Source organism: Macrobrachium nipponense, chromosome 16, assembly GCF_015104395.2.
Source record: "Macrobrachium nipponense isolate FS-2020 chromosome 16, ASM1510439v2, whole genome shotgun sequence".
NCBI classification, from domain to species: Eukaryota; Metazoa; Arthropoda; class Malacostraca; order Decapoda; family Palaemonidae; genus Macrobrachium; species Macrobrachium nipponense.
In genome coordinates, this window is record NC_087209.1 from 57,554,263 (window position 1) to 57,578,870 (window position 24,608).

At 45.9% G+C, this 24,608-nt stretch overlaps 1 protein-coding gene across 1 annotated transcript in view; it reads left to right on the forward strand.

Moving 5' to 3' along the window:
• Positions 1-24,608, forward strand: part of LOC135195728 (rho-associated protein kinase 2-like) — a 166,614-nt gene that overhangs the window by 101,259 nt on the left and 40,747 nt on the right. Inside the window, 7 exon segments of the mRNA XM_064222155.1 lie at positions 5,450-5,610; positions 5,794-6,048; positions 6,343-6,612; positions 6,735-6,828; positions 7,862-8,079; positions 23,004-23,220; positions 23,325-23,484. Coding sequence (XP_064078225.1) covers positions 5,450-5,610; positions 5,794-6,048; positions 6,343-6,612; positions 6,735-6,828; positions 7,862-8,079; positions 23,004-23,220; positions 23,325-23,484 — 1,375 coding nt within the window.

Here is a 24,608-nt window from a genome sequence, read left to right on the forward strand (position 1 = left end):
AACGCGCTCGCGTTGAACGATTTTTACGCTAATAGTAGCGGCTTGCGCTTATGAAATGATTTGCGTTTCAATATGAATTTTACAAAGACGCGTTTTACGTTAACAATTCTTGTGATTTACTCTACTTGAAGATTTACGTTAACTTTACGTAAGTATACTAGGTCCCTGTGAACAGTGAAATGACGGTAAGGATTTTAAAACAATGTTAGCAAACATTTGTAAAAGAGGTTACGTTAAGTACGAAAGGAAATGAGACTTTCGCTCAGCGCGCGAGTGAGCGATGCGAGGTGAAACACGTGAGGCGAGTTGGGTAGTGCGGATAGCGCACAGCGTGTCGTTCAAAACAGCTGATTCTCTGTAAATGCGAAGGCAATTTACAACAACAAATTCTACTTTCTTATTCAAGGCGAATTACGTTAATTTCTCTGGCAGAACAATAGATACTAGTACCGAGATTGATATTATTTACGTTAAAACTTTGAGACTTACGTTACTTTGCTTAAATGGTTTAGGTAATGCTGAAAGAGATAACAAACATGGCTGCCGCTGTGAGCGAAAACGAAGGCTGGTTGAGACCGCGCAGGCGCGAGAGTGCGTGAGGCTGAATTAAGCTGAGAGGTAAGCGGTTACCAACACTTGGAATGAAAACTAAGTTAAAATGGATTACCTAACATATCACAGACAAAAGAATTGTACACTTCTTTTGCCGTAACTATTAGTAAAACACTCCTAACTAGCTAGGCTTTCTAATACAGCAATAAACCCTGGCAAAGCACTTCCTAGTTTGATCTGGTCCTTTCTGGCATCTATCTGCACACGTGTTCGTGTGAGCTCCTACAACAATGCGATTTACAAAATAACAGAACTCGCTCGGCGCTCTGGCCGTTACAATAATAAGATTTCTACCTTCACATTTGTTTAAACACTTCTACAATAAAAATACTTAGACGTACCTTAAGCTAACATTGGTTATAGAATAATCATATTAATGAATGGAATACCTTACCGTGAGTCAGTGTGTCTTCTTTCCCTGCAAGTGTGCTTGATTTGCTTTTTGTAAAATAATTTACAGTTTACGTTTTACAACGGATAATGCGATTTACAAGCTTTTTTAAGCAAGCCCAGATTCGATCCTCGGCGAGGTCGACAATTTTACGTATTTAGCGGGCCTTGAGAGAGGCTAGATACGTAAACGGAAATAATTGAAGGAAGACGAGTTGAAATTAATTGAACTTACCGTAAAACTGATTATTAATGAATATTTCTTTAGAGGAAAAGGTCGCCAGAAAACTCAGCTCGTTACTTTACAGCTATTTATTTACAAAAAGGCCCGTGCTGGCCTGGAGAAAAGGTAAATGACGGCCCCAACTGGAGTCATTCAAGCTGATTTTCATTCACTTGGGCAATGCACACGTGCGGGCAGAGAGACGGCACGTGACTCATGGAATCTGGAAAAGAATCCCAGATTAAACGAGATAAAAGAAAAAATGACTTCTTGCTTTGATTAAGGCTGATTAATTCTCTAACATTGGGGAAAGTAAACTCGAATGTTTCACTGAGGTATGCACGAAAGCTTGGTCTTTAACAAGTCACAAAGGGAAGCACGTGGCCCGATGAGGACAAAGGGCTTTTGATGTAGAAGGGGTAAAAATGAGAATTGAAAATGAATTTAGCAAGAGTCGTATGGTAGTAAAAGGTGCTGGGTTGAAGTTTACACTCTTAGACGTACCTGGATGCAATATTCAGTGTATCGTTGTGGGAAAACGTGGCGCCTGGCTGTTTCTTGGGCCTGGGTATCTTGGCGCACCACTCACGCCCTAGATAGGCCTAACAGGAAGGCAGGTAGTTGGACATCCGTCCGAGATCACAGACTGCAGTTGTTTCTGAATCACGGGGCTTCCAAAGACCGCCTCGAGCATCGCCTGAAAAGTGGTAAACACAACGCCAGCAAATTGGGAAGGAAAATAGGTCTTATTGTAGAAGTCCCTAAAATCCATCTCGAAGCCTAGCTACTCTTGTGACTTGTCTCTCTTACCCTAAGCTTCCGTCAGACCGGAAATATCTCCTACGACATGCCCACTCTCCCAACAACAGTCGCTTTAGGAGAAGGCATGGCTGCTGCTTTTATAATTAATATCACTAAAACTCTGCTGGGAAGGCGAGGCGTTCTATAGACGTAGCAACTATCGTCTTCGGTATTCTGTTATCACCATTGAAGCTTTCCTTCGGGGAAGATTTCTCCTTCACTCTCTTGATTAGAGAATGAAGGGTGTCGGCTTCCAATCCTTATTCTCATTCCTCGAATGGGAAAGAATTTAGGATGGAGGTCTTTGTACAGGAACCTACAAATATACTACATATGTTACCCTCGCGACATGATTCTGTTAATCAGTTGAATTGTCCGGAGTGTAGACACATACCGTAGTTAACTCTACGGATTGTGACCGAGACTAATAGTATCTTAATTGAACTGCAACTCGGGACTGCCTGCAACCTCCCAGTAGTTACCAGTTTCGATTTTGAGATACTTATGGTATTGTTACGATACACCACCTCAGCTTTTGTGTTTACCGAAATCCGTTTCGTTTAAATACAATTGCTCAAGCGTATTTTTTTACGCTTGATGGTTCTAGCCGAACGCATTCCTTCTTGGAATGGATTACCTGGCAACTCGGGATGACGAGTGAGCAAGAGCTAACTGTGTATTGGACTGCCGACCAAGCCCAGTACCAGCTGGCCCTCCGAGATGCACGGTCGGTTTATGTCTCTCTCCCCTACAATGATTGACTACCGAATCGTATCTCTGCCCGACAATCACAGACTTAGGTCTCTGATGGGGATTCTCGCATACATGAATGACCATCTCTACTGCATCGCCTTGGACATTGCGAGAATTTTCAAACAGAGATATCTCAAAGGACTCTATCATCTTTCTGTTTACCGCACGGTAACAGAAGTCTGTAGCCTAGTCTCCCGCTGCATTGCACCCCTGCGATACTGCGGAATGATTTCTTCAGACATCTGAGTTTGTCTTCTAAATATCTCGTATTCGTAGGTGTGCAATTGTTCATTGTTCACCCCAAATTACAGATGTAACGGAAGACATCGCCTGTTCCCCGCCCTGCCAGCTCTACTTCCAAGTATTTTGTCTGAAAGAAGAAGATGATCAGCCCATGAGAAGCAGTTCTTCAGGCAGTACATCCCTGTGTTTTCATTACTGAAAGCGCCCCGCTTTCATTGCAACTACGACTTCTCTCCGAACAGCAATGAAATAGCGATTTAGCGTTTTCAGTCCTTTGTAAGCACAAATTCAGAATCTTGAGAATTACTTCTCTCGATTCGGCTGTGAAGACGTAGGTGGCATTCACCTTCCATCTTCATCTTCAACGGCACATAGTGTTGTTTCTCCTTAGCTGAGATTCAACTACTATGAGAATTCTGTATTGCCATCAGAGACCTCGGTCTCTAGAAGGCAATGGACTTACGCCTGTTGGGTACATGCCTTGAGAGAATCATCACCTCGCTGTCCGGCATCGGTGGCAAACAAATAGACGATTTGTATGGTCTCTCGGCATACCCCTTTAAAGGCGAAGGTCACGTGACTTGCTTGGATGCTTGGACAACTTGCCTCACACTACCGAACGCAGTCAATTGGCAGCTGTCAAAGCCCCCGAGTCAGTTACGAACTATGCTGTGGACTTAGTTCGGTTGTTCCAGATCAATCATTACTTCGCCCTACTAGCTTGTCCCAGTACCCATACCATCGATACCCACCATTGGGTGTTGGTGTCCTATCCACTATGAAGACGGAGAGACTTTGCCGCAGGGGGATACGAGACCGCGAGAGACTTCGCTGCAATGGGATACGAGATGCGAGACACTTCGCTGCAGACGGATAGACCAGTATGGGTACTGGACATCACCGAAGATTATGTCGAGAAGAGGGATAGGTCATAGCGACTATTCCCTTCGTTTCCTCTGAGGTAACTGCATGACTTTTCCTGCGAAGTCAAGCATCCAGGGGATGGGGATCTGTGACGCTCGATTTCGTACTGAACTTCATAGCGAAGACTCAGAATCCTTCGGTCCCTATCGATCGGTTCGAGTCTTTCACAATCCCCTCCCTAATGGACTTCACCGCCTTCAATGAGAAGGAGATGCTGCTTTGTCCTGTGAGAGTGCGATGGTGCTATCTGAAGAGACTTGACACCTCAGGTCTGAGTGTTGACGCCTCTTCGTTAGTACCGGGATAACCAAGAAGAAGTTACAGGAACACTTTCTTGCTGGCTGCGTGAGGTGATCAGGAGGGCATACGAAGCTGATGGTAGCGACAACATCCGTACCCTTCGTCCGTGGCGTAGGTACTGAAGGCAGGGGTCTGGGCCAACCAGACCACCTTAACCTCCTTCTACCTTCGGGATATTGCCCACAGGTCCTTGGATACTTTTTCCTTGGGACCCGTGGTGGCTGCTCACCACGTTGTGTAGCTAACCCAGCCCCTAGCAGGCAGAACAGCATTGATTCCTGGTGTGACTGTAGAATGGATGAGTGAAGAGAGTGTGACTGGCTCCTCTTCCCCATCTTTTTCTCCCCTCTACCTGTGGGCAGAGGGATACGGTCGTCACCCTGCTGGAAGGATGAGATGCAGGTAAGCTACTTGACCTAGCCCCATCCTATCCCTTTCATTAGGGATAGGAGCGAATATCCACCACTTCCCCCAACAAGGGGGGGGAAGTGGAAGCCAACAAGAGATAAACCCATAACTATATGTTGCCTCTTGCAACAGGAACAAGTTCTTGCTTGCTAGTTTTAAGAGATACGCTTGCCTATCTCTTACTACTTGGGTCCAGAGGTCTGACCATTGATCCTACGGTACATACCCCTATCAATTGGGCAGAGGCTTGGATACCTCCCTCGCTCTTACGACCAGGGAGGCAATCCAAGGTTGGGCGAACACCAGTCTGTTCTCAAAAGACTCAGATTCCTCCCACCAAGAAGTGAGTCTTCCTATTGTAAAAGGACCGAAAGGTTTGTATATCGTACCGGAACAAATGACAATTTGTCCAAAATTGCATTTTTCCTAACTATACAAACCTGAGGTCCTTTTACATATAGTCCCACCTCATGCCACCCCTCACTCTGCATTTTTTGCCTGGGCCTAAAGCAAAAATGATTCTTCACCTCCCAGTGGCGCGGTGTGCGCACTGTCGGACAAGCAGTTAACTACCGAACTCCCTTGTTCGAAGCTTACGACCATCCAGCTGCCGCTAGTAACCTTCCTATTGTAAAAGGACCTCAGGTTTGTATAGTTAGGAAAAATGCAATTTTGGACAAATTGTCATTTTGAAATGATTTTATGTTTGTGTGAGTAACATTTCAAAGCTAAGTTACAGAGTGATTGGTTTGGACTTATGAGTGATATACTATGTATTTTTCATTTTACTTACAGCATTGCAGGAGCGCCTGAATGAGGAAAAACAAAAGCGTCAACAAGCAGAAGCATCTAGTCAAGAGAGAGAACGTCAGAATTCTATGTTGAGCGTTGATTACAGGCAGTTGCAACAGCAGCTCAACAAGTTAGAAGGGGAGCACAGACAGGAGTGTGAAAAGGTTGGCTTGCTTTATTTTAATGAGTTGGCCCAATTTCATATTTAGGTATACTATTTTATCATAAATTCTCAAAGAACTTTGAGAGGATTTTGTAGTTAATTCTCTCCCTTCCTAACTATTTTGTCATAAAACATTTGATTTATATTCGCCTGAAATTGCTTATAACTGTTATCCATATTGCAGGTGAAAACACTTCAGAAACAAATTGAAACTGAAAGTGAAAAAAGAGCAACAATTGCAAGTGATCTTCAGACCCAGAATTCAGAATTGTCTCTCCTGCGCACAAGGGAGAAACAGTTGATTCGGGACCTTGAAGAATTGAAGGAGATGCGATCCAATCTGGAGGAAGAGCTGCACAAACTCAAAACTCAGAAGTCTGTTGATGATGTGCAAATGAGGGAGCTTCAGGACACTCTAGAAGCTGAACAGTATTTTTCAGTGAGTATTTCAAGTGCCTCATTTTTATTGTTATATGTAAAGTACTTGCATTCCTTTTCATGGGCACAGCTGCAGGTTTCTTGGAGAAATTTCCTTTTTTAAAATGAAGTATGTACTTAGTTGTCTTGAGTAATTCTCTTTGTCAAAATCTTTGATTGTGTTGATTCTTGAGCCAGAAACCTGTCATAAAAAGAGGATTTTTATGAAAAAATTTCATATGTTTTTAGAATGAATTCATTGAAAGCCTTAAGTGGTAACAGCAACCAGTCCTAAAAAAAAATTACGAATTTACAGACACTCTACAAGACTCAAGTTCGCGAACTCCGTGAAGAAGTGGATGAAAAGACACGGCAAGTGATGGAACTTGAAGAAGAGCGAACTAGTTTAACACACCAGTTGCAGTTGGCAGTAGCTAGAGCAGACTCTGAAACATTGGCACGTTCAATTGCGGAAGAGACGGTAGCAGAACTGGAGAAAGAAAAAACTGTGAAGGAATTAGAGATCCGTGATTTGTTATCAAAACATGAATCAGATATGTCAGAGAAAGAAACTGCATATAATGAGGTAAATATTTGTTTTCTTTGATAACATGGTTTCCAGTCTTCACCAGCTGGTTTTGCAATTTCACAAATGGTTTATTTACCTTGTGGGTTCTTAACCTGACATAATTTTTTTCTCAATTTCAGGTTAAAGCGAGAGAAGAGGAGTTGAGTAAGACATTTGAAAATATAAAACAAGAAAAGGAGGCATTAAATGCGCAAGTTCAAAGCCTTGAAGAAGGTGAGATAGTTTTTTGCTTAGTAGTGTAGTGTAGTAAAGCTCTTCCACAGACTACAGATATATAGAAGTTGTAAAACTATCCAAAGCACTCACATATGTTAGACTTATTTTTTTAAGTGGTTGTTTGTGGCCTCTGCCAAATGTCATTTATATCCATCCTTGGGTTTGATCATCATAGTATTTAGATAATTAGAAAGGTAGGGATTGTCTCTTATATGATAAGTGTTTTATATTGCTTCATGATGAGAAGTGTTTTATAGTGCCTTGTGACCGCATATCCAAACCATATATTTGCTTTACCACTTTTCTAATTTATTGCACCAACTGTCACATTGTTATGTGTGCAAACCATTTTAATTATGGGATAAACAACTTTTCTCCAACTTTTTAAGAATTAACTTTAATTTAGTTACTTAGTTTTGGTGTATATAGTTTTCTAATAACACTGTAAATTTTGATATTTTGTAGTTAGGCATCTCCAGAATGATTATAAATTTTGTTTATTAATGGAATATAACTCTGACTCTATCTGCGGTTAATCTATCTTGTCCAGTGTATCCACGATTTGGTTAATTCTTTTTTCCCTTTTTCATCTTGAATTCCAACTTCTGTCTCCACCCTTTAGATGGCACAGACATTCAAAGACTTAATTTGTTGAGAATATTAATTCAGTGGTATGGTTCAAGTACTGTCTTAACAAATGAATGTGATATTGGAAAGTACAGAAACATATAGTAAAGAGATTCATATATTGAAGAATAAATAACATGAGTGTTTGAAAAGCTTTTGCAGGTGCTTAAAATTAGACAGTATTTTGTAGATGAATAGTCAGAAATATAACAAAGTTTATTAGATAAATAGACAGAAATACTTTGTTACCTGTATAATTTAGTTGCCCATGTTCTTGTTAAATTACTCAGAACAGCAGTGCCAGTCTGCCATTATTAATAAACACTTTATTCGGGTAAATGATAACTATTAAAGAAAATTGGGTAAGACTTACGTGTTTTGAGTCATTGTTTGTTTGCTCCAGAAAACAAGAAAGTCATAGCAGAACATAAAGATGGCATAGACAAGATCAGTAAACAACTCAAGCAGGAGCAACTCTTGAAAATGCAGGCTGTCAACAAGTTAGCAGAGATCATGGCACGCAAGGAGAACCTGCCTGCCAACCGCAAGCCCAAAGCATCGGCAAGTGACTTAAGAAGGAAAGAAAAGGAATGCAGAAAGTTGCAACAAGAATTAACTATGGTGAGATGTTCTTTATAGTTCAGTTTTGTGTGGGAATATGTGTTTGTTTAATGTTAGTTAAGCTTGGTCCTTTCTCATAGCTCATTTTGAATTATAATTGTAATACATTATAATAAATGGGTTCTTTGTGTTGTATGATGGTTGTGCATTGTGTATGAAAAAAAGAGGTTGTACTTATTGCACAGCTATGGGTGGCACATGAGAAAAGTACATTATTTACACACACAAACACACACTCATTCGCCCAAATATTATCTACAGACAAACTTGTTTGTGAGTTCTGCTAAATTGGTTGGTCAAGTTTTTCCTGTGGTTCTGATATGTAAAGGCCTACTATTATGAAGTGTGGGAGTGTTGGGTTATCAGACTACACTGCGCACTTTGAATAATAAATTTGTTCATACACGAAACAAACCTTCGGTCTTAACATTAGGATTTACTAGCGCCAAGCTGGAAACCGGTAGAATTAAAATTACACTTGTGAGATCCAGGGACTAATGGCATCTATACCAGGTCACGGGGCATGTATACCCAGAATGCCCACGGCTACCTGTGACCCATCAGTTATTTTCCTACCGCCTTTAAGATAAGACGTGTTACTGTCTATCTCATTTAAAGCCGGTTTTTCAGTTTGCCCGTTCTTTATCCATTTCATTTTTTATTTTTCATTCCTTTTCTTTCTCCAAGTGTGATCAGTGGGTGGTAAGAGTGTATACGTGGTATGATGGAGAATTTTGCCTCAACATCGGGATCGTCTACCGCTTCGAAGAGGAGACAAAGGAAATGCCCAGGAGTCAGTGGCTTCCCTTGTTCTAGGTTCCTAACTTCGGTGTCGACGGATCCTCATCCAACATGTAGTAGGTGCAGGGAAAACGTATGTACGGTTACTAATCCGTGTTCTGTTTGTCGCGGTTGGTCGGTGGAACAGTGGAAGAAGTTCTATGGGAAAAGCCAATACAAAAGAAAGGGGGTGACGCCATCTTTGGATGACCAAACCTTACCGGCTTCTTTTGTATCGGTAATAAACCAGGCTGCTCCATATGTTTCTCCACCTGCTTTTGAATTGTCTCATACCCCTTCGGTTTCTCCTAGCGGTTCTGTATCGGAAACGTCAGGAGGGGCCGTGGGTAATTTTATGAATAATTTGCACTCTCCTTTGTTCCCAGCAAGTAGAGGGGGAGATCCGCCATCTTTGTTCCAGGCTCCTGCTACTCAAGCGCATAGGTTAGATGGTACGTGGTCAGCGCTAGGCCTACCAGGCGTACCAACCTTGGATGGTCTGCTTGCGCATTATATGACGTCACGGTTCCAGCAGGGTCCGGCAGCGCTGAATGTTCCCTCATCCCCCGGGCTTGCAATTTATGGGAATTAATGCCGCTGCTTCACCATCCCACTCAGTATTTACAGCGATGCAGAACGTGGGAGGTAGTTTGGCAGCAAACGTGCGGTTGCCAGCAGAAACCTCTCAGTCTCTCCTACGAGAGGGATGACGTCACAACATACGTCACACTCTGAGATGGCAGGCGTGATGACGTCACAGACCGATTCTCGGCCTTTTTCGCTGCACCCAGACGCTAATACGCTTCTGACCCGTCAATGCAAACTGTAATGCAGAAATTACAGGATATAGAGGAGAGAATGAATAAGAGAGACAAAAAGAAAAAGTGTGATTCGCCTTCTTCGTCTTCTTCCTCTAGTTCGGCGTCATCGCTAAGTCCGATAACGTCACGGCGAGCGCCAGTCAAGCGTTGGAGGAGGATTCGGGAGTTCCTAGCGGATCCTCGGGCCAAGAGGAGAAGAATCAATTCTTCCTCTTCTTCGGACCAAGACTGTCATTTCCAAGTCAGCAAGAAGGTCGGAAAATCAGTGGCTATTAAGCACAAGGTTGGCAGACGAAGCCGTTCGCAAGAGTTTGAACAAGCGAGAGAGGTGACGGCGGCGAGCTAGCGGCCGAGGCGGAGTTGCCAGTTCGGATCGCAAAAACTGCAATACCTCTGGTAAAATCGACGTTGGCGGCGAAAGGTGCAGCAGAGGATGGAATGCAGGTCCCAGTTTCGCCCGTAAGGCCGTTCAAAATACGTACGAAGGACGATAAGGCTCCTATTAAAAGTACGAAAAATAGAGAGTTGGCAACCTCGGCGGATACGTTTCGTGGAAGGCAGTGTCCGTCTGGATAGAAGGCCGAGGCCGGGCTCGCCGACGCTCGAAAACTATGCCAATGCTAATAGAGACGAACTTACCTCTGTCTTAAGGGAGCCTTCATCTTGGAGATCTAGACGAGATTCTCGCTCTAGATCCGTGAGCAGAGAAAGAGTGAGACGTTCTCGTTCCCCTGCTGACTATCTGGGATCGAGCCAACAGCGGCCAGCAAAGATCAAAGAGACCGCGGCCGTAGGGGCAGGCGGCCGTGGAATTCCGGGCCGTCTGTCAGAAGATAGAGGCGAGACAACATCTCTCGTGACGGAGAGTGGTACACTAGAGCCGGAGGAAGGAGAAAACCAAGAGTTTCTGGCCTCGTATGCAGAGGTTATTGATTTGATTCGTCAATTCAATAGCCTTTCGGAGAAGACAGAAACACCGGCCAGTATGCTTCCTCCTGGAATTGACATGGCGTTTTGGACTAAAGAGGGATACCAAGGTGTCGTATGAATTGCCTTGTTTGAGTCATGCGGAATCGGTCTTGCAACACGTAAACGCAAAGATTGCAGGGAGGGATAATTCCTTAAGATCTAATAGATCATTTAAATTTATTCCCCCTCCAATGATAAAGCAAAGGAAATATTATACGACACCGAAGGTCCCTTTGCTGTCTAGACAATGAAACCCTACTGTTGTAAGGTTAAGGCCTGGATTAACCTTGGATCAGGTTAAAATGGAGTGCCCTTCGATGACGTACCAAGAGGCTGCTACGTTAGAAGCAACAGCTTCTTCTGTCTTTCAGGCTGCGTCCTGGTTAGACCTTTGGTCAACAGCAGTGGCGAAAATTGCATCCTCGGAAGCAACAAGGAAAGTAGTGGATGAACCATTGTTCATTAGATTACTACAGTCAGGGTCCAAGGCGATTGCGTACCTGACAAACGTAAGTGCCAATGTTTGGGCAAATATCCTGCTAATGAGGAGAGATGCAGCATTGGCTAGACTAAGCCGCAATGTGGATTTGGATTCCTGTTAGCAATGAGGAATGGGGATATCTTGGAATCGCAACTACTGTTGCCAGAGGTCATACTGGAAGAGGCGATAGATAGAAGAAGGATGGACACTAACGATAGGTTGGTGCAACAGGCAGTTAGGAAAACCTCTAACAGTCAAACTACTCCTTTGGAGGGAAGACAACAGCAGATGTCTCGAAAGAAGACAGTGAGACATAGCATCCCTAATAGAGTCACAAGACCCTCTTCCCCAAAGAGGATAACTCATCGGCCCTTTCACAATAGAAACAACAGAGGAAGGGGCAATAGGGGAAGAGGGAGAGGCTCAAGAAGATAGGATGGGCGCCTCCCATCACTCGGCCACACCAGTGGGGGGTTGCCTGGCAAATCACGGAAGGTGTGGCAGGAACTAGGGGCAGAGCAGTGGGCGGTGGATGTTCTCAGGATCGGGTATTTGATTCCGTTCGAGGTAACCCCGCCCCTGACAGATCAACCATTACCCCACGTCACTTATGCCCACAAATCTCAGAAGGCCACTATTCTGCCAGGACGAAGTGAAGAAGATGATGGAAAAAAGGAGCTGTGCAACAAGTATGCAGTCCGACAAAAGGCTTCTACAGCAGGATTTTCCTGGTACCCAAAGCCAACGGGGAGTGGAGGACAGTAATAGACCTGTCAACGCTGAATCTGTTTATAAGGAAAACCAGTTTCAAGATGGAAACTCCGAAAACGGTTCTACAAGCAGTCAGAATCGGAGACTTTATGCTGACAGTCGATCTAAAGGATGCATACTTTCAGATACAGTCCATCAGTCTTCAAGGAAATTTCTCCGCTTCAGTCTTGCAGGGAAAGCTTTCGAGTTCAAGGTCCTGTGCTTCGGATTGACAACGTCTCCTCAAGTTTTTACAAGAGTGTTCACCCTCGTGTCGGCGTGGGCGCATGCTCAGGGGATCAGGCTAATAAGATATCTGGACGATTGGCTGGTGATAGCAAAGTCCAGGGAGAAATTACTCAGGGACAGGGCGGCCCTCCTGCAGCTTTGTCACAGCCTAGGTATTGTGGTGAATCAGCAGAAGTCGCAGCTGGATCCAAGTCAACGTTTGGAATATCTGGAATGGTGATAGAACACACACAAGCCAAAGTATTCCCGACAGACCAAAGAGTAGAGAAATGCAAACAAGTGGTGAATGCCTTTCTGGGAAAGCAGACACAGCCAGCAAGACAGTGGCAGGTGGTGCTGGGAATCCTAACCTCCCTGGAGAAGCTAGTACCACAGGAAGGCTACACCTTCGGTCCCTACAATGGAGGATGAAGGCGTTTTTAGTTTTGGTCACCAACAGTAGATCACCCGTACGAGCAAATTCCCTTGTCGGCAGAAGTGAGGAAAGGACTTGCTGTGGTGGGTGGACGACGACAATCTGACAGTGGATGTCCCCCTTCAACAATCCTCCCCAGACCTCTTGCTGTTCTCGGATGCGTCACTAGAAGGCTGGGGAGCCCATATGGAGGAGTTGATGGTGTCAGCAAAATGGAGTTGCAAGGACAGAGAACTCCATATAAACGTGCTGGAGTTGAAAGCAGCTTTCCTGGCTCTACAAGAATTCAGGGAGAGAGTAAAGGGACACTCAGTGGTATTGATGTCAGACAACACCACAGTAGTAGCTTATATAAACAAGCAAGGAGGCCTAGTTTCTCGGCAGTTACTGTGATGACAGTTCAACTTCACCAGTGGGCTATAGAGAACCTGGTAGACATCAAGGCCAGGTATACTTCCAGGGAAAAAGAAACATAGTGGCCGACAAGTTGAGCCGCAGGGATCAGATTCTGGGAACGGAGTGGTCCCTACACCAACAGGTAGTGGACAGGATGCTCATGTTGTGGGAAGGACCGATCATAGACCTATTCGCAACCAGGTACAACAAAAGTTGGAAGTGTATTGTTCAGTAGTCCCGGACGCAGAGGCAGTTAGCAGAAGATGTGTCTCACACCCCTGGGACAATCTGGACGTGTACGCATTTCCTCCATTTTGTCTAATCCGTCAGGTTCTGAACAGGGTAATGCGGTCTCAGAACCTCAAGATGACCCTGGTAGCCCCGTTATGGCCGAAAGCAGAGTGGTTTCCAGACCTACTGGAACTCCTAGTAGATGTGCCAAGAGAGTTACCTCCATGGAGCAACCTTCTGTGTCAGCCTCACGTGGAGAGGTACCACCAGTCGGTGAAGTCCCTATCGCTTCACGGGTGGAGACTGTCAAGTATCTCCTCCGAGAGCGAGGGTTTTCGCAGAAAGCAGCAACTCAGATGGCAGGTAATATCAGAAAATCATCTGCGACAGTATACCAAGGGAAGTGGTCAGCATACTGATTGGTGTCGTAGAGGGAACGTGTCTCCACTCGTACCACTATTCAGCAGTAGCAGACTTTCTGATATATCTCAGAACAGAAAAAACATATGTCTGTATCTGCAGTGAAGGGGGGGGTACAGGGCTGCTCTTAGCCTCAGTCTTACGAATGAAAGGAGTGGACATATCGTCTTCATGGGAGTTGGCCATGCTGATGAGGAGCTTTGAACAGTCATGCCCACCAAAGGAGCTAAAAGCCCCAGTTGTTCCGACATGGCATACAAACCTTCGGTCCTTTTACAATAGGAAGGTACTAGCGGCAGCTGGATAGGTCGTAAGCTTTCGAACAAGGGGTTCGGTAGTTAACTGCTTGTCCGACAGGCGCGCGCGACTGGGAGGTAAACAAACCACTTTTGCTTTCGGCCTGCTGGCGTGTGGACGTGTATCATCGCTCTCTGCCTGCTTCATCGTCGTTGCTTTCGCATGGTTGTGTTTTTCTTTTTCTATTTATCTAGTGAAACTGAATTGTAAGTACAATCATTTCATATTTATTTCCATTGAATTCAATTGTGAATTAAAGGATCTTGGTTTCTCCACGCCCTCCGTTTACCCGAGTGCCGGGACTGAAGGGCGTAAGTGCGGGAATTCATTTTCCCAGAAATGATCCTCGTATTGTGTATGCTCGGTGCCGAGGGCGGGAGAGCGCTCGCTCCGAGCGTATATTTTGGTTGGAAATGTGTAGATGAAAATCGTAAGTAAGTGCTCTTTTCATTTATATTTTTTTGACCTGTATGCTCGTTGCCGAGCGAATGCGCTCGACACGAAAACTTATTCTGTAATGGAAGTGGGAATCGCAAGTACAGTATTCTTTTTCATTTTCATTCATATTTATTTGATTGTAGCAATACTCTTTTTGGATCAGTTTCCGAGCTTACCCGGAAATTGATCCTTTCCCCTTTTTATTTGAATGAAGTGAAATCGCAAGTGCAGTTCTTTTTCATTTTCATATTTTATTGAGATTGCATTGTTTACTTGGATCAATGTTTCCGCTATTTCCCGGGAACTTGATCCTTCCCCTTTTTGATTTGTATGAAGTGAAATCGGCAACAAGCGCAGTATTCTTTTTTCTATTTTCATATTATATTTTGATTGCATCAATTCATTATGGATCAACGGTTTCCATTCATAATCGGGAATGGATCCTTTTACCTTGCGCTCGGTACCGAGGGCGCAAATGCGCTCGATTCAGAGCCCTTAATGCATTGTGAAGTGAATCGTAATGCAAGATTCTTTTTCATTTTATTCCTTTTATTATTGATTGCATCAATATTATTTGGTTCAAGTTCGCTCAGTCAGGGAATTGATCCTTATGCCCTTGCATTTGGGCCGAGGGCACGATTGCTCTCGGGCTCTTATATTATTGTTGGGTACATGGGTGCTGTGCGGGGGTGGGGACCGAGAACCCCCCCCACCCCCAGCTCAGCTCCCACAGATGGCCCTTCCCTTGGGGGGGGGAGGTTATCGGCGTTCTTCTCCTCGCCCGATCCGTCGGAGCGCGGGGGAGGGCGCTCGGTGCCGATGTACAATTGTATTCGGGGTCTTCCACTCGTTCGGAGAGGGCTCACCCCCCGGCGCGAGGGGACTTCCCCCCCACTAATCGCTACTACTGTTATTTCCGCAGGTGCTACTGCCACGAGGGTGGACCTTGGGTGAGGTATGGGGCGTCTTTCCATTTGCAGGGCGTGCTAGTGTCCAGGGGACTGCGGTTCTATGTCTGGGCCTACTGCGGTCACCCATGGAGTGGTGACCACGCTCCAGGTGACGACGTCCCTCCTCACCTGGTGTACTCGCCTCACGTGGTAACAGTCTTGCCTACAGCCGCTGTGAAGTGCCGTTCGCCGTACCGAGAGGGGGGCGTGCCGCCGCCGCTCGTGGTTGCCGCGCTGCAGCGACCACACTTCCGCTGCCCTAGAGCTCGCCCCTGGACTGCCGCCGGTACCAGGATGTTGCTGGCTGCTGCTCCACTTCCTGTGTTTCCGGTGCTGCCTGCCGTACCTGCCGATTCTGGGCTGACTGTCCATGCAGTTGCTGCGCTGGCTGTCCCTGCCGTTGCTGCGCTGGCTGTCCCTGCCGTTGCTGCGCTGGCTGTCCCTACCGATGCTGTGCTGGCTGTGCCTGCTGTTCCTGAGATGCCCATACCTGCTGACGTCGTCCCTGTTCGTGTTGGTACTACCCCAGACTTTGGTCTGTCTGTACAGGTGCGTCCGGGCCCTGTGGCTTCGGCTACAGCAGCCCGGCTCCGCCCTGGATGGCAGATCTTACGTCTGTCCTGAGGAAGCTGACGAAGAAGAGGAGGAAGGTGTCGTCGTCGTCGTCTTCATCTTCATCGTCGTCGGCTGCCGCCTCTTCCCCTTCGACTTCTAAGGCTTTACAGCCGAGGAAGAAGAAGGTTGCCTCCTCCCTCCTAAGAAGTCTCCCTCGGGAGCTTCTCGGGACCCGTCTCACCTCGGTGGGACGGGGAGGGTCCTTCCGCTGGTCCTCCTGCTCCTTCGGGAGCGGGGTCCGTCTCTTCCTTCCCGCAAGGAAGAAGACTACGGGGACCAGAGGAGTACCGGCTAACACCGGTACTTCCTCGCCTGGGTGTCAGTGGTTCGCCACTGCATCAGGGTCCGTCTCGGCCTCTCGTTGTCGGGAGGGTACCGAGGGTCTGTACCGGTCGCCTACCAGCGGACCGTGCAGCCAGGAAACCAGACCTCGGAGCTCGCTCAGCGTCAGGTTCACGGCACGGGGCGGGAAGACTGGTGGACGCGCTCACGCGACGACTCACCCAGACGCTCTAGCTCTCGCGGCGACCAGCTGGCTACCCGGGACGTGGACGGTCCACGATCGGCAACGGGCTGAGGCTGAGGAAGAGGTCCTCCCGTTTTCGCCGGTACCAGCACGGCTGGAACCAGCGACGTGACGTGCCGTGAGGACAAGCACCGGTCTCACTGTGACAGTGGAGCCTGCAGGTCGCCTGACCGTCGCTCTCACAGAGAGCGATCGGGTACGGCAACCAGCACCAGCTCTTTTGACACTCGATCGTGGGCCGCGTGCTCAGTCCAGCCGTTCTCCACAGCGAGACGTTCGACCCAGGCCTGCAGCTCGATCGCCACCGCGGGTTGACGATCGCCTGCAGCCCTCCAAGCCTGCTGGTTCTGCCAGCGAGCGAGGAGGGAGCGTCAGGTCTGCCTCTCCAGTACCTTCAACCTCCTCGGGTTTACACCGGGAGGAGCGAGGTATTGAGGAGTGATCGTGAGGGGTGCGCCCCCTCATGATCCCACCACGACGCCCTACGTGCCAGGCACGGTTCTTGGACCGGCCAGGACGTATGCGCAAGTGGATGGAGAAGACCGAGAGGCTGTCGCTGTTCCCCCTTCTTAGGAGGAAGGTTCTCGGAATATGCTCTTGTTCGAAGGGCTTAACGGTCCCCACTCTGCAAGATGCTGTGACTTCCGAGATCCAGAGGAACTTTGCCGAGGTTATGGCGCTGATTCGTCAGCACAACGACCTCAGGGAAGGATCGCCGCTCCCACCAGCAGAGCCACGTCTCGGCTCGAGTCGTTTTGGGGCCCGAGAGGGAACCCAAATCGACGGTGGGTCTGCCGCGACTCGGAGCTTGCCGACTGTGTTGAACCAGGTAGTCTCTCGTCTCCGGACAAGAAGGCTCTCTCAGTTCTGGCCGGTCGAACAAGCTACTTCACCTCCCTCCTACTGCGACAGAGGCATTTTCTACGTGTCTTCGGACCCACCGTATTTTGAATACCCCTTCGGTCCTCCTGAGGTTTCGACCTCGACGAGGACTGGAATGATCGGAGGACGGTATCGGCTCTCTCCTGTCAGGTGTCGATCAGCCCCACCCAGACGACGTTCACAGTGGCGGCAGGACACTTACCTACAGTATGAGTTCGTCACCCTCCTCGGGAAAACGTTTCTCCGGGACGATACGTTTCCCAGGCTCTGAGAGGCCATCGCCGTAAGGCGATGGCTGCTCCTTTTCTTCAACTGCTAGTTCCGCTGGGAAGGCGAGCCAGTATCCAATCCTCCCCCATTCCCTCTCTCCTTACGGCTACGAGGGAAAGGGGAGGGATCCTACAGAGATTTCTCTGTAAGATCCCACGTTAGGGGCTGCGCTACCGGGGGACCTTCGGGTCCTACCTGACGTAAGCCCCGGTCATTGAGGAGGGATCCTGCCCCTTTCACGATTTCTACGGGAATCGAGAGGACCACCAGCCGATATCGTTTGACGAATTCGGTGGGGGGTTTCGCAGAGTGCTTAGAATTCTACGGAATTTCTAGCGCACTCAGAGTGTTCGAGTTTTTTACGATCTCCAAAACATTAGGCGAGGACCACGGTCCAAAGTGAGCGAGAATCCCGATAATTGTTACACGATAATCGGAACCTCGCTTATGCTCGAATTCCTGTAATTTCTAGCATTTGGAAGAAGACTGCTGCTGAAAGAAGAAGTATCTCACAGTAGGCGATTAACCTGGAATAGAGAAGAACGGACGGGAACTTCCAGTTTGGCTTGAACTATCGTCTTCGGTATTCTGTTCACCATTGAAGCTTTTCCTTGGGAAAGACTTCTCCTTCACTCTCTTGACTAGAGGAACGAAGGCGGTCGATCTCCAATCCTTATTCTCATTCCTCGAGAGGAAAAAGAAATTTAGGATGGAGGTCGTGGTACAGAACCTACAAATATACTACGTATATTACCCTCGCGACATGATTCTTTTAACAGTTGAATTGTCCGGGGGGTAGGCGCATACCGTAGTTAACTCTACGGTTTGTGACCGAGACGAATTGTATCTTAATTGAACTGCAACTCGGGGTTGCCTGCAACCTCCCAGCAGTTATCAGTTTCGATTTTAGATACTTGGTATTGTCATGACAACACCAAATCAGCTTTTGTATTTACCGAAATCCGTTTCGGTTAAATATAATTGCTCGAGCGTATTCTTTGATGCTCGATGGTTCTAGCCGAACGCATTCCTTCGTGGAATAATGGATTACCTGGCAACTCAGGATGACGAGTCACCGAGAGCTACTGCGTATTGAACTGCCTGATAGCGGCTCAGTATCAGTTAGGTCTCGGAGATGAACGGTCGGTTACGTCTCTCTCTCCCCTGGTTTGATTGACTACCGAACCGTATCTCTGCCCAACAATCATGGACTTAGGTCTCTGATTAACGGGGATTCTCGCAATAAATGAAGGACCATCTACTGCTGTGACGCTCGATTTCATCGCCTTCGACATTGCGAGAATTTTTCAACAGAGATATCTATTGGACTCTTTCATCTTTCTGTTTACCGCACGGTAACAGAAGTCTGTACTAGTCACCCGCTGCATCGCACCGTGATAATGCGAATGATTTTTGCAGACATCTGAGTTTGTCTTCAAAATATCTCGTATTCGTAGGTGTGCAATTATTCATTGCTCGCCCCGAATTAACAGATATGTCAGAAGACCATCGCCTACTACTCCGACCTGACAGCTCTACTTCCAAATGTTCAGCCCATGAGAAGCAGTTCTTCAGGCAAGTAGTATTGGTTTCCCTGTCTTCATTACTGAAAAGCGCTCCGCTTTTATTGCAACTACGATCCCTCACCGGACCGCAATGAATAGCGGTTAGTGTTCTCAGTCTTTGTAGCACAGGTTCAGAATCTTGAGAATCCTTCTCTCGGTTCAGCTGTGAAGACGTAGGTTGCATTTTCTGTACACCTTCGGTCTTCAGACACATAGTGTTGTTTCTCCTTAGCCGGAGAATCAACTATTACTATGAGATATCTTGCCATCAGGGACCTCGGTTCTATCTAGAAGGTAATTGACTTTCGCCTGTTGGGCACATGCCTTAAGAGAGTCATCACCTTGCCTTCTGGCATCGGTGACGAACAAATTATTTGTTTAGTCTCTTGGCATAACCCTTTTAAGGCGAAGGTCACGTGACTTGCTCGGGTGCTTGGACAACTTGCCTCCTACCGAACGCAGTCAGTCGGCAGCTGTCAGAGCGCCCAAGTCTGGTTACGAACTCGCTGTGGACTTAGTTCGGTTGTTCCATAACAGTCTTTTCTTCGTCCTAACGGCTTGTCACAGTACCCATACCATCGACACCCCCATTGAGTGTCGGTTGTCCATCCAACTACCGGGAGAAGAAAAACAACTTCGCTGGCAGACGGATAGGACCAGTATGGGTACAGGACATCACCGAAGTCGAGAAGAGGGATAGGTCATACGACCATTCCCTTCTTTTCCTCTGAGGTAATTGCATGACTTTTCCTGCGAAGTCAAGCATCCAGGGGATGGGGATTCGTGACGCTCGATTTCGTACCGAATTCGTAGCGAAGACTCTGAACCCTTCGGTTCCTGACGATCGGTTAGAGTCCTTCACAATCCCCTCCCTAATGGACTTCACCGCCTTCGATGCGAAGGAGATGCTGCTTTGTCCTGTGAAAGCGCGACCGCGCTTTCTGAAGAAACTCGACATCCCAGGCTGAGTGTTGAAGACTCTTCGTCCAGCACCAAGATGACCTAGAAGTACACTCCCTCGAGTTACACAAGAACTTCTCCGTGGCGCAAGGTACTGAAGGCAGGGGTCTGGTACAACCAGACCCCTGGCACCTCCTTTACCTTTTGGATATTGCCCACAGGTCCTTGGATCGTTTTCCTTGGGACCCGTGGTGGCTGCTCAACACGTTGTGTAGCTAACCCAGACCCTAGCAGGCTGAACAGCATCTGAAGTCCTGGTGTGACTGTAAGAATAGATAAGTGAATGAGAGAGTGACTGGCTTCTCTTCCTATCTTTTTCTCCCCCTCTACCTGTGGGTAGAGGGATACGGTCATCACCTTGCTGGATAAGGACGAGATGCCGGTGAGCTACTCGACAGAGCCCCATCCTATCCCTTTCACTAGGGATGGGAGCGAAATATCCACCCACTTCCCTCCTACAAGGGGGGGGAAGTGGGATGCCAACAAGATAAACAAAAAATAACTTTATGTTGCCTCTTGCAAATAGGAACTTGTTCTTGTTTGCTGGTACGAAGAGATACGCTTGCCTCTCTCTTAGTACTTGGTCCAGAGGTCTGACCATTTGATCCCTGCGGTGCACAACCCGATCAATCGGACAGAGGCTTTGGATCCTCCCTCGCTCTTACGACCAGTAGGCATTCCAAGGTTGGGCGAACACCAGTCTGTTCACAAAAGACTCAGATTCTCCCACCCAAGAAGTAGTCTTCCTATTGTAAAAAGGACCGAAGGTTTGTATGCCGTGTCGGAACAAATGACAATTTGTCCAAAAATTGCATTTTTCCTAACTATAAAACAAACCTGAGGTCCTTTTTACACATAGTCCCACCTCATGCCACCCCTCACTCTGCAGTTTTTGCTTGGGCCAAAAGCAAAAGTGATTGTTTACCTCCCAGTCGCGCTTAGCGCGCGCCGTGGGACAATTTTTCAGAACTTACCAAGTTAACTGTTAACCCCTTGAAAGCTTACGACCTATCCAGCTGCCGCTAGTACCTTCCTATTGTAAAAGGACCTCAGGTTTGTATAGTTAGGAAAAATGCAATTTTGGACAAATTGTCATATTGGGATCTGACCAAGGTACTGAGTAGTCTGACAAAACCCCCCTACGAACCACTAAGGCAGTCCACGGATAGGCGCCTGACCCTGAAGACAGTCTTCTTATTGGCCCTGGCTTCAACCAAAAGGGTGGGGGAGCTACATGGCCTCTCATATCTCATAAAGCACTCGAGAGGTTGGAGATCATGGTGTGTGAGTTTGTCCCAGAATTCGTGGCAAAGACCCAAAATCCAACAATAGTAGACGGCAGATTCGACTCCTTTACCATACCTTCCTTGGCAGACTTTGTAGACAACGACAAAGCTGAAATGCTCCTGTGCCCCCGTCAGGGCACTAAGGGAGTACTTAAAGAGAACAAGGCACTCAGGCCGGGGTACCAGAGGTTGTTCGTAAGTACAGGACGGAACAAGAAGGAAGTGTCCAAGAATACAATATCATTTTGGCTAAGGGAGACGATCAGAGAGGCTTATACTGCAGAAGACAGAGGGTCAGACTAGCCAGGTGGGAGCTAGAGCTCAATGACATCAGGGGTTGATTGGTGAGTGCTTCCCTGGCATTTAATAACATGTCTGTGGATAAAATTCTGAAAGCTGGTGTGTGGAAGCGCCAAACAACTTTCACCTCATTTTATTTGAAAGATGTTGCCCATAGATCCTTGGACACCTTTTCCTTGGGTCCAGTGGTGGCGGCCCAACAAGTGATATAGTTCATCCAGTGCCCCTGGCGGGTCAGTTTTGCGTCTAGTCTAAGATGAAGGTATGAAAGTAGAATGAATGGGATGACTGGTCTTTTTTCTTTACTACTTTCTTCCTACTCCTTTAACTACGGGCAATATGAAGGAGGGTACCGTCATGTGCTGGAACGGACTAGATGCAGGTGAGATGGTCAGCCATACTGTGAAGCTATCTTAGCTGATGATATACTTTTCAGTAGCAACACACCCCTCTGGATAATAAGGAAAAGAGGGGTGAAGGTGGATCCAGTCGCAAGGGACAAGAGTAAACAGTAGAATGGTATCTACACCCAGTGGGAGGAAACCAATAGATCCGCTTATATCTTTGGTCCTAGGTTCATTGTCCATTCTCTTAGAATTTCCCTATATATTCGGAAATGGATAAGGTGGCAAACTCCCAGTCAGTTGTAGAGACTTACCTCCCTCCAATAGTAAGTCTATCCTAATGTTAAGACCGAAGGTTTGTTTCGTGTATGAACAAATACCAAATTTGTAACTAATTTGTATTTTTCATAACTAACAAACCTGAGGTCTTAACAACAGTTAAAGGCCCACCTCGAACCACCCTCTAGCAGTCCCTAACTGGGTTAGAAATATAACTGATGGGTCACAGGTAGCCGTGGGCATTCTGGGTATACATGCCCCGTGACCTGGTATAGATGCCATTAGTCCCTGGATCTCACAAGTGTAATTTTAATTCTACCGGTTTCCAGCTTGGCGCTAGTAAATCCTAATGTTAAGACCTCAGGTTTGTTAGTTATGAAAAATACAAATTAGTTACAAATTTGGTATATTTCCAGAACTTTCTATCCTTCAGTTTTTAAAGTGCTTCAAAACTTGAAATTTTTTCATTATTTTCCATCCTAAGTAAAGTATCATTTTGAGATAGTAATTTGAAAGCAACAAGAAGTCTTGACTGGACAAATTTATACTGTAGTTTACCTGAAAGAAGTAGACCTGCCATTGCTATATTTTAAGCCATCAGCCAACTTACAAGTCCCTAATAAGACAAAGTTTCACCACACTTAAGTAACAGAGCTGGATTCTCATTATGGTCATACTAATTTCAATAATTTTGTTACAGGAACGGGATAAGTTTTCTCAGATGGTGAGCAAGTACCAGAAGGAAGTTCAAGATCTCCAGGCGCTTCTATACGAAGAGAATCAGTCCAAAGTTCGACTACAAATGGAGGTTGATTCTAAAGATTCGGAAATTGAGGCACTCACTTGTAAATTAGCCAATGTCAATAGTGAGACGGCATCTCTCAGCAGTGGTGCAGATAATGATCTGGATGAAATGGGTATGTATTTTAAAATGACCTCATATTGCAGTATTAAGAATTTGTAATCAAACTGGGAAGTAACTTTTTAAATTTAATACTATTATTATTTTTTTTTCCTTCAGAATATCGTCTAGAAGGATGGTTATCTGTACCCAATAAACAAAATATTAAGCGTCACGGTTGGAGAAAGCAGTATGTTGTTGTTTCGTCCAGGAAAATTATTTTTTACAATTCTGAAAACGACAAGCAAAATTCTGATCCCGTCCTTATTCTAGATCTAACGTAAGTACTACTTGGTTTCTAATCTTTCTCAGGAGGGAGTGATCTTTTTTATTGTTGATCTTGTTTCAGTTTTTATGTATACTGTTAACTGTTGTGTCTCCTCCTCCCTCCACCACACATGGAACATTTTAATTAAATGGTCATCATGTTGCTTAACTGTCCCAAAATAAATATATTTTTCACTTTTATTGGTAAAATCTTTAGAATTTTGTTCTTCCTTGTGGCTACTTGTAGATTTAATATTTACGAAGTTGTTTTCCTTTCAGTATTGTGCACTTTAATATGTTAATGTGATGTTTCAGGTGTAAAAAAAAAAAGGTTACATTTATGTTTGATGCAGTTTTCTTTGATTTATAATATGTAGTTAACATTTGAATTATTAACATTTTGCTCCATATTGTGAGTCCATGAAGAATTTACTAAGGTTTCTAGATAAGTAAGTTTCAGTAACTCAGTATTTTGGTAAGCATTTTTAAAAATATGTCTCGCATTGAAATTTGTGGAAGAATTTTATTGTGCCAGCTCTCAAGATATGGCTTACTATTGTGGCCATATCTCTGATCCCTTAAGGGGTTAGTGCCATCAGTGCACCACATGCAGTGCACTGTGGGCATTACCTAAAGATCTACTCGGCATCCCTTTGGCCCCCAGCTGCAACTCCTTTCATATATATTCCAATTAAATCTTAACATTTTTATTCATAATTATGTAAACATAACAATTAGTTATTGAAGGATGTAATGAGTAATATCCATCATGGCACCTGATGTGCTGCCTCTTGTGTGTGAGATGAAAGACGGAAGACCCAGAATAGCTCCAGGATATTAATGTGGCGATTCTTCTTTTCCTTGACCAAATTGTTGCAACTGAAAGGTTCAGTAGGTGCTCTGTCCCTGGTTACAGATGCCTGTGAAAAGTAAAATACTTTTAGGGCTTAACGAACCAGAGGTACTTCCATTCTGAGGTTCTATGCTTCCTGGCTCCTTAACAGATATGATATGCAGACTCAAGTAAAGAAGTCCATGAGAGTGTGATATCTGATTCTCCTGTTTTGTATCTGGCACCTAAGTTGAACAAGGTGCAGGAACACTTCCCACCACCTAGTTTTCATAGTAAAGCTTGCT